The 11,396-nt window shown below is 35.6% G+C and overlaps 1 protein-coding gene across 1 annotated transcript; it reads left to right on the top strand.

The window, feature by feature from the left end:
• The first annotated feature begins 2,179 nt into the window (after positions 1–2,179).
• On the top strand, positions 2,180–4,499 carry LOC120125164 (L-type lectin-domain containing receptor kinase VIII.1-like). Its single transcript, XM_039143661.1, has one exon. It carries the CDS (start codon positions 2,354–2,356, stop codon positions 4,367–4,369), a length of 2,016 nt encoding a protein of 671 aa, XP_038999592.1. The 5' UTR covers positions 2,180–2,353; the 3' UTR covers positions 4,370–4,499.
• The last annotated feature ends 6,897 nt before the right edge of the window (positions 4,500–11,396 follow it).

Here is an 11,396-nt window from a genome sequence, read left to right as displayed (position 1 = left end):
ATTCTATCTTGAATCTCACTAAAAAAAATAACAAATACCCTAACAAGCTACAACATAACAAATTTATTTATACAATTTTATTTGTATATATTAATTTAATATTAAGCTATAACTAATATGTTGAAAAATTTGAATGAGAAATTTGATTAATTCAAGGATTTTAATTTATTTAATCATTGAAATAATTACATCGGTGCTAGAGCGTTGATTATTAATGAAATAGAAACTCCACGTATCTTATGTAAATTTCATTAGTTTAGAAATTAAGACTTTTCAACCTTCGGTCCAGTTTGTTGGATTCTTTTTAAAAATTAGTCAAATATTTTTTTGACAAGTAAAGAAAAACTAGAACTGAGTAATATTTTCTGAGAGAGAGAGGGAGGGAGCTCTCAACAACCTCACATGAACATTAATTCTGGAACGCCTTGGTAACATTAATTAACAAACATGCAGGATTGCATTCAAAAGGCCTTTGTAACTACCTATCATGTGTTCGGCCCCTGTCCCCAGCGCCTGATCTCGACTCGACTCGAGTACCCCTTTAAGCAAGCAATTACCAAACGAGAGATATTATATCTTCAATGAGCTGGTAATGGCATGCTTAGTTTTGCAGTAGCCATGAGGGATGGTGCTGGGGAGCGAAACAAGATTCAAAGGAAAAGAAACAGGCACGAGAGAATTAGCTTTTCAGCCGACCTGCCTGGTGAAGTTAGCGGTGCTTTTGCTGGTAGTATTTGCGCAGTTAAGGTATCTAATGACCCTTTGTCCGATGTGAGAGAATCGATACTTGAAATGATTGATGCTGCAGGTATAAGCGATTGGAATGCAATGGAGGAGTTGGTTTATTGTTACATTGCTCTCAACTCACACGAGGTTCATCACATAATTTCAAACGCTTTTCTGAGTTTGTGATTATACATCCTAGAAAAAGATAGAGCTTAAAGTATTCCATCATGCTCGTGAGTCGTGAAATTGTAATTTGCTTAGTTCTAATCATATTTCTATCTCCCAAAGCTGTTTACATTTGTAGCTGTTGAACTATATGCCTCTTTTGTACACTGATATGATAATGTGGATCTGATGTTCACATGAAAATATAAGTAATTACAACTAAAATGATGCAGGAAATTGAGGTGAAGAACTAGAAATGTTGTTTTAAGCTGTCGTTAAAAATGATTAAATCCAAGCAATTTCAGACACAGTAGCAAGCAACTATTGCTCTGAATTCTAGTTTAGTGAATGGGTCTTACCAAAGCCCTTAAGCTGATATTGGTTCTTGATAAACAGACCATGAAACGTAGTCAGCTAATGGAGATAGACAGAGAACCTACTGTTTTCCACACTCCAACAACTACGAAAACAGAGGAGTTTTGCCTTCTTTAGCACCGGTCATGTCGGTTCTAGATTCTTTTAAAATGTTATAAGAAATGTAATTCTGATATGGCACGCAAAGGGAACTTGTAAGAGTCTTTGATATATAGATACTGTAACTTTGATCATATTTTACTATAATCGACATGATTGGTGTTAAGCAAGTCAGAATCTTTATATCCTCAATTATTTTGTTCAACAAGAATTTTTCTTTTATTTTATTTAATCCAGATATTGTTATGAGTGGTGTTGTTATTTGACACAAATGAAGAAATAAAAACACTATCTGAAATTAAATACCCTTCTTATGACCATTAGAGCATCGAATGTGTTTGCTAGAAATAACGTTGTACCAATTTTTGTAATGCTTCTGTTTTTCCTAGCAGTAACACGCTTTCCTGTTCTAGAGTGCTGTTCTTTTCTTTCTATAATATAAGATAGATGGTAATTTGAAATAAGAAAATGAGATTATTTAATTTGTTAATATTTTTTTCATTTATTTATGAACCGTTTAAATTGTTGGGTATTATTCTAGATAATTTATATTAGTAGTACTTAGTGAACTGGTAGTTGTGGTCTCTAATCAAAATAGCACAATAATTGAGTAGGGGGACCAACTGGAAAACGCATGATCAATGGTATCAATCATTGTCCCCACCATGAATTAGTGCAAATATAGAACTCTTGAAACGTGTTTGCATGCGGCGCTCAGGCACCATCAGATTTGTGAATGGAGATTTTGGCAGGACGAAATAATCCTTCTTTAAAAGATATTTGTTATTATCTTAAACCCGTCTTGGATTTGAGTGTTCTTTTGTCACAAATATTGGACAAGCGACAAAAAAACAACTCATGTCTTGTAAGGAAATGCTTGACTGGTATGGGAGGAGATTGTATAGCCACATCCGTATAAGTTTTGACAGTATCTTTGCTTGCAGCTTATCTTCATAGGCGGCCCTGCAAGAATTCATTGCTCAAGAAAATGGAAAAAGGAATTTGTTATTCTTCTGCGTCACTTCATCTTCTAGTATTGATGCACCTGTTGGTTCTCGTGAATTCATCAGCTACAACAAGTGGACCTGTGATAAATGTGACCAAGAACATCTACTTCGCACATTTCAGCCTTGATGATCCCAGAGTTTCATCAGACGTGAAGCTTCTTGGGAGTGCGAAGCTTTCGATGGAAAAAGGTGTTATCCAAATTCCAGATGAATCAGTGGCCTTTGATCTGAGACATCAGGCAGGGAGAGCCATTTACTCCTCGCCGGTCCGCCTGCTTGATCCACTCACCAAAACCCCAGCATCTTTTCAAACCACCTTTGCTTTTCAATTCAGCAATTCTAGCGCCGGTGGGCGTCACCGAGGAGGCAGTGGTCTCACATTTATCATAGTCCCTGATGAGTTCACCGTGGGACGACCTGGACCATGGCTAGGTATGCTCAATGATGCTTGTCAGGAAAATTACAAAGCCGTAGGCATCGAATTCGATACACACCGGAATCCGGAGTTTCGAGATCCGAATGACAATCATGTTGGCGTTAATCTTGCTAGCATTGTTTCCACCAAGACCATCGATGCCTTAGATTTTGGGGTGTTTCTTAACGATGGTTCGGTTCATCGGGCTTGGATTACTTACGATGGTCCTCGTAGATGGATGGAAATCCATCTCGGATCAGATGGCAATGATTACCCTTTTAAACCCATCTTCTCCGGTTCTCTCGATCTATCTCCCCATCTCAATGAGTACATGTTCATTGGGTTCTCAGCGTCCACAGGGAACAAGACGCAAATTCATAACGTACTCTCCTGGAACTTCAGCGCAACCAGCCAAGCTTTTCTTCGTTTCCCTTCGGAGGAAACCTGTGAGAGTAAAATCACGTTGCAGAAATCTGAGGCCAGTGCTCAAACTACCCAAAAGAGATCTACTAAAGAACCGTCCAGCAGTTTTTTTATTTTCATTACCGTTTCTGTACTAGCTTTGGCCACCATGATTGGTTTCATTTTCTGTATCCGCAGGGGAAGAACTGGCAACTCTAAACTTACAGGTTTACCAGAGAAAACCCAGAGGCCCAGGCCTCCGAACAAGCCCCGCCGCTTCGCGTTTTCCGAGATTTCATCAGCAACTCGGGGTCTTGGCGAGGCAGAAATCCTAGGCCGCGATGCCAGAGGCGTTTATTACAGAGGGAAGCTTTCAAACGGCTGTCAAGTGGCCATCAAAAGGCTGTCAGCCGAGTTTCTTAACTCACAGCAAGGCTTGGATAGACGACGGCTTCTCAAGGAAATCGGTTCCATGAGCCGAGTCCGACACCCGAATTTGGTTCCCATCAGGGGATGGTGTCACGATAACAATGAAATGATGATCGTGTACGACTTTTACACCAACGGAAGCCTCGACAAATGGCTATTCGGCGGTGGGTTTCTTCCCTGGACACGGCGTTTAAAAGTCATCAACGACATCGCAGAAGCACTGAGCTTCCTTCATTCTAAGCAGCTGGCTCACAAGAACATGAAAACAAGCAGCGTTTTTCTCGACGTAAGCTTCCGGGCAGTACTAGGCGATTTCGGGATGGTGCTTTCTGCAACAGATTCGAGAAGGTTCGAGTCTGCAATCAGCCAGACAGCCGACGTGTTCGAATTCGGCATCTTCGTGCTGGAAGTGGTTTCAGGACGGGGGAGATTAGACCAAGAAGCAAAGCAAGACGAAAGGGACTTGGTGGATTTTGCTTGGAGAATGCATGTGAAGGATGAGAAGGTGAAGGTGGTGGATGGGAGGATGGGGTCGCTGGTTAATTTGGAGCAAGCCATTCGAGTTTTGGAAATCGGGTTGCTTTGTACATTGAATGAGTCGAAAGGTAGGCCGGGCATGCAAGAGGTGGTGGAGTATCTCAGCAACGACACACACATCCCAGAGCTGCCGGCTTGTCGACCCGTCTCATTGTTCCCTTACAACAGTGCCACGGGTCTCTGCACTGGATACTCTTGCGGCCCATTCAAGTGATTCCAGCTGTTTCCCCATTTTTATGATGAAATCATTATAGCTAAGCATTGTTCAAGTTGTGTTTAGTATATGTACCAAAATGACAGGCTAATTTTCTCAAATAATGCCGTTGAAAGAAAAATTGTTCGAATAGGACAATTTCGAAATTATTTCGTGAAATATAGTGAATGCTACAGTAAATTCGAAGACGCGTTGGAGTCCAAGCGATTTACACACAAATTTGGGTGAAACGCATGGAGTGCAATGCGTCTCTCATATTTTTTCACCTATGTAAATGTACAAAGGGTAAATTACACAATTAATCATTCAACTTTATTTTCTCTCCAAACTCACTCACTGTACTTTTAATTTTTTCAATTTAATCACTCAACTTTTATTTTACTCCTATTTTGATCACCCTACAATGACATTGGATTGTTTTACTCCTATTTTGATAACTCATCGATCATTGTTCAAGTTGTTTTATGGAAGCCAATTTGATCCATCAGCTCTAGCATTGAGTTTGTGTACTAAAGAAACTAACATCGCGCTCACATAATTTCTAATTGAAATTGGGTTTAGGTGGGAGTTATGACCCCACTAATTTAGGGTATAATAAAAATAAATTAATTAAATGTAACTGCACTGTTTTGGACAACAATTTCAATTAGAAATTATGTAAGCACGATATCGGTTTCTTTAATACACAAATTTCTAATTGAAATTGGGTTTAGGTGGGAGTTATGAACCCCACTAATTTAGGGTAATAATAAAAATAAATTAATTAAATGCAACTACATTGTTTTGGACAACAATTTCAATTAGAAATTATGTAAGCACGATGTTGGTTTCTTTAGTACACAAATTCAATGCCTGGACTCCAAAAAAATTACCCTTTGTACATTTATGAAAAAGTGAAAAAAATTACCCTTTAGTACACAAGTTGAGTGAATAAATTTAAAAAATTAAAAGTACAATGAGTGAATTTGGAGAGAGAGTAAAGTTGAATCATTAATTATGTAATTTACCCTTTGTGCATGAAAAAAATATGGGAGACGCATGGAGTGCAATGCGTCTCCCATATTATTTTCACTTGTACAAAGGGTAAATTACATAATTAATCATTCAACTTTATTATCTCTCCAAATTCACTCACTGTACTTTTATTTTTTTCAATTTAATCACTCAACTTTTGTTTTACTCCTATTTTGATCACTCATCGACCATTGTTCAAGTTGTTAAATGGAAGCCAATTTGATCCATCAGCTCTAGCATTGAATTTGTGTACTAAAGAAACCAACATCGTGCTTACATAATTTCTAATTGAAATTGTTGTCCAAAACAGTGCAGTTGTATTTAATTAATTTGGAGAGATAATAAATTTGAATGATTAATTGTGTAATTTAACCTTTGTACATTTACAAAGGAATGAAATTGGTGAAAAAATATGGGAGACGCATTGCACTCCATGCGTCTCCCCCAAATTTGTGTGTAAGTCGCTTGGACTCTAATTCGTCTTCGGGTTTACTGTAGCATTCACTTTATTTCACGAAATAATTTCGAGAGTGCCCTATTCAAACAAATTTTTTTCTACTTCATTATTTGAGAAATTCAGCCAAAATGACAAGAGAGTGCATAGACTAAACTTTATAACCTTTATTCAAGAAAAGGTGTCTTTTGGAAATTTTGCAACTAATCATATATATTTATTCACCTAATCATTATCTTAGTTATGTTTTAGTCATCCAATTATTTTCTTTAAGTTATCACTAAAATTATGTGTTATTATCATTTTAACTATCATCACTATTAAAATTTTAATTAAATAATTTAAAATAATGAAATATAATTAAAAGGAAATTGTATATTGGTCAACGGGTACCTGATTGAGCATTATTTTATGACCCAGGGTTCAGTTGAAAACCTGCCAAAAATAATGGGTATAGTACTTGATGTTAGAACCAAACCATAATAAATATGATTTAACCAAGATCTAATCATGCCAACTCATCAACAATAAATACTAGATGTGGAAGCGTACCTGAATTAATTGATAGGTTGAAATCTTTGAATCTTTATTCAATTGTGATCTTCCAAAAAAATAGAGTTATCTTGATTATAAACTATCTGATGGGATAATAAAAAATATGAAATATTTTATTTCTTGGATACCATAACCCCTTTATATAGTTGATTTAATAATCAGTTGTTTGTACTTAAAGTATGTCTCTTATTATATTATAAATACAATTTCAATATTATCAACACTTTTATTTCCATGACACTTATAATAGCTTATTACTTTTTAGCATAATTGATCACTGAATTTATATCATGTTTTATGATAACAATATACATCATAAATGTATCTATAATTATTGTAGATACTTATTTTGTCAAGAGATTTTATTTGGTTTCACTACATCAAAACTGTACATTTGCGGCATTTTTTTTACCTATAGCGGCGTTTTAAGCGCCACAAAAAATACTTGCAGCGATATGATAAATGCCGCTAAAGTTCGCAGCGTTTGATAACAAAAAACGCCGCAATAGGTGACGAGATATAGCGGCGTTTTTCCCATAAACGCCGCAATAGGTATTGAGATTTAGCGACGCTTGTCTCACAAACGACAAAATTGGTGTTGAGATTTAGCGGCGTTTTCCCCAAAAACGCCGAAAAAATGCATACGTATATAGCGATGTTTTTATAAACGCCTCAAAAGGTTATATTTTGCGGCGTTTTTCGGATACAAACACCACAAAAGGTCTGGTATATAGCGACGTTTTTTGGATACAAACGTCACGAAAGGTCTGGTATATAGCAGCGTTTTTCATATAAACGCCGTAAAATGTTTGGTATATAATGGCGTTTTTAGGATACAAACGCCACAACCGCAAAAGGTATGGTATATAGCAGCGTTTTTGTTACAAACACCGATATTGTTTTTTATATTTAGCGACGTTTTTTTACTAACGCCGCTAAGAACACAGGATTTAAACAATTTAAATATTTTCTTCGATTAGCCCAAATATATTTTTTTCAACCTGTTCCATTATCCAACAAACATGACATCAATAACATCAAACTCTATATCCATAACAAGCAACATTAAATCCAATTAATAAATAAAAGTTTTCATTAACGTAATATCTATTCAGTTAAACACGGTTCAGTAACATTAATAGACTGCTGATAACATAAATGAGAATATGATGGTGGATTCTGAGGTTGCATTTTCTGTAACATCCGCATCATATCATCGAGCCGTTTTTCAAATTCTTGACATTTCTGTTGATACGTTGCTTCTCTCTGTGCTGTCACTGCTTCTCTTTGTGCTGCCGCTACTTCTCTCTGTGCTTTTGTTAATGTTCTCTCTGCTTCAATTGCTTCATTTTCAGCTTTCATGTTAGCCATTTGTTGATCCATTTCAACCAACTTTTGTTTTAAACGACTAACTTCTAATTGGGAAGACTGAGACTATGATGACATGTACTGAGATGAACTGGATCCAAAATATTTGGTGGGAGTAACGAATGATCCTTGACGGCGCACCCGACCATATCTTTCAGGACCCAAAATGTCATTAATAGCTTGGTTTTCAATGTCATCCTCATTAACAAGACCATGACTCGAAGCCGTAGCTTGATACTCCACCCTTTTCTCCCTCAATTTTTCTTAATAATAAAGTAAACAATTAATTCAAATAAATATATCATGCTACATATATAAAATAAAACATAATTCAAAAATTGTATCCAATAAAAGTACCATAATTTTTGCAGTTTCAGCAGTCATATGAGTGTCATCCATCTTTGTATGTGTCATGTCGAAGAGTTGGATTTGGCCAACTTTAGAACCAGATGTATTTTCCTACAATGTACCATAATATAATTAGTTTGAGTTAGTATGTACATGGAATACAAATAACTATGTGAATCATCTATAATACCTCCTCATTAGCTATACAAGCAAAGCTTTTCGATCCAATCGTGTGCGTAAACTTTTTTTGTTACCTGCTAACAACATCAACATGATCTCGGTCCTACAATTTCAAACAACCACTTTTAATGATGATTTATAATTCGTTAAAATTATTTGTGAAAAATACATCATACCTGTCATTTTTGTGAACTCCAAAATCTTACTGCATCTTCCCATTGGTACCTGAGCATTCCAGGTGGGACAGTTTGTAGCTTCTCTTCAAGGCTGAGATCATTCTTGAAGTATTTCTTTTTTAATTAGCTCTTGTGGTCTCTTCATCTCTTCCCTAACGCTTGCTTCACATAATCATCAGAGACCTCTAAAGAAAATTTCTCCTATATAGCAAATAAGTGTTCAACATAAGTATAAATTAGTATTGAATTGTTATAGAGTATTTATTATAATGACATTATTACCTTAACAAAATTCAACGCCTGATTTTTATTACTATTAGGCATTTCGCGCCATGACTCGTAATTGATCGGCAAAAAATTAACATTACGTCACTATGCCTAATTAACCGGTTAGAAGACGTGCTTCTGGACCAATAGGTTGACCGACATCATTTATTGAAACTTTGACATGGTGCCCAGGAGGAAGTTGGTATAATTCCTTCAATGTTGTATGTCCTCTACTCTTGCGTGTTCCAGCATTTTCAACTATATAAGAAATTATTAAATGTAAGTTTTGAAAATGAACAAACTTTTAAATAAAGTTTCGAAGATTACCTTGAATTTATACAGCTTCTTCAACAGTTATAGGAACATTAGAAGAGTCAGCTGCATTCGATTCCTCATTATTTGTTTGTTCATGCTCTTCAGAACTCGAACAACCCGCAAATCACTTATTTTTCTCCTCGGCATAATATATGTAATAAACAAACATTTGTAATAAGAAAACGATTTAATTAATGAATATATTGAAAGACAACATGTTAAAAGTTATAACATTATAAACAAATAAATTAAGATATAAAATCTTACGACATTCTTATGTAATGTCAGTTGTCATAAATATCTTAATCAACGTCCTCCCGAACCCATTGAAATTGTGTTGTATTAGTGATAGTTTCATCCAAGTTTTGTGCTACTAGAGGTAAACATTATGATATTGTTTCAATGTTATCTCTACTTCTATCCCCGATGTCTATCAAATCTCTAGGAGTATTACAGAGCACAACATACCAACCGTCATCCATTGGATCGTGACAGTAAAATACTTGTTTCACTTAAGAAGAAAATACATATGGTTCATCCATCAATCGTTGATCAGTGTTAATTAATCGAGAGAAATTCACCATTGTAAACCCGAATTTATCTCTTTTTATGCCTCTGTTTACATCAACCCAGTCATACCGAAATAGCACAACCTTTCATTTTGCATAATAATCTAACTCAATAATGTCCGTAAGAATTCCATAATAATCAACATCTCTCTCCTGCGTATTATTGTCTCTGACACTAGCATAACTGGTAGTTGAAGAAGTAACTACGGTTTCACAATTTTGTGTCCTACATAATCTTTCACGAGATTTCGTGTGGAACCTGAACACATTAATGAGGAAGGCATTACATCTTTTAACTATTTTATTTGGACCTTGATAAAGCCATTGAAAATCTTCACTAACTTCTCTCCCACTCCAAACCTATTACATATGAATGGTGCATATATAAGGACTAGCTTCTATATAAAAAGCAAGACATGTATTATTTATAAGTATGTGGAATGAATTAGTTGCTTACCGTCTGGCCTAACCATTCATGAAAAGTTTCTGTGAATAACTTGTGTATCTCTCACTGATGTAATCTTCGGGAGCTTGCACAAGATCTCAAGACTTCTTTAAACTCACTATAAAGTAGATTATGTCGTTAAAGAATGATAAATATAAAAGATTAAGAAATTTCATTAGTATTGGGTCCGAAAGACTTTCGTGCGAAAGAGATCTATTGAATCGTGATGGAAAAGAACATATCGGTGTGCTTGTACCAAAGACGTGTCATCTAAGTGTGCAATTTCAACTTTCCCAAATGGTTGACCATAACTTCCAAACAAATAATCATAAGGTAAGTCATTAGTATTGAACACATCATTTCTATTTGGTCTATTCCATCTTGTTTCAACATCTTTCAAATATCTAGAGAAAAATATCATACATTCCTCTGCCAAATACCCTTCAGCAATTGATTCTTCCGGATAACGCTTATTACGACAGTAAGACTTCAACTTGCCCAAGAACCTATACAGAAAACAACGTACATTGTAAATACATTTAATTAAAATGTATAATCAGTAGTCATTTGAAATATATAATTCAATTAGAACCTCTCTATAGGGTACATCCATTGATAGAAAACTGGTCCACCAACTCTTGCTTCGTGAGGAAGATGAATTAGCAGATGCATCGTAATTGTGAAGAATAAGGTAAAATATCTTCACAAGTTGCATAAAGTCAAGGAAACTCGATCTTATAGTTTATCAAGTTCTTCAACCATCAGAACGTTATAACAGATGACTTTCTTTATATTGGAAAGTTTAATGATACAAGATGTCACCTTACTAGACATGCAACCGCGTACAGCTACTGGCAGTAAATCTTGCATTAATATGTGATAATCATGTGACTTTAAAGAATAAAGTCTTCGATCTTTAACACTGACACATCGAGATATATTTGATGCATACCTATCTGAGACTTTTATATCTTTCAAGACCGTGCAAAACACTTCTTTTTCTTTCTTCGAAAGAGAAAAAATAGAAGGCGACAAGAAATATTTTCCAATAGGATGTAATTGCGGATGAAGATCATGTTGAATTCCCATGTCGACTAAGTCAAGTCGACTCTTGAGATTATCTTTAGATTTTCTGCCATCATTCAGAATAGTCCCGATAATATTCTCACAAATATTCTTCTCAATATGCATTACATCCAGATTATGTCTCAAAATCTTATTCTTCCAATACGACAACTCGAAGAATATACTCCTCTTTTTCCACAAGTCTACCTCATTTGGATCATCCTCTTCATCAGACTCATCATCACTCGGTTGGTCAACTTCAAGCTCTTCA

Source organism: Hibiscus syriacus, unplaced genomic scaffold, assembly GCF_006381635.1.
Source record: "Hibiscus syriacus cultivar Baekdansim isolate YM2019G1 unplaced genomic scaffold, ASM638163v2 tig00110429_pilon, whole genome shotgun sequence".
Taxonomy (NCBI): Eukaryota; Viridiplantae; Streptophyta; class Magnoliopsida; order Malvales; family Malvaceae; genus Hibiscus; species Hibiscus syriacus.
Note: the sequence above shows the minus strand (reverse complement) of the source record. Positions and strands in the feature narration are given on the sequence as shown.

Excerpts from the sequence above, each read along its gene's own strand:
- LOC120125164 (XM_039143661.1), top strand. The coding sequence starts at position 2,354 with ATGGAAAAAGGAATTTGTTATTCTTCTGCGTCACTTCATCTTCTAGTA.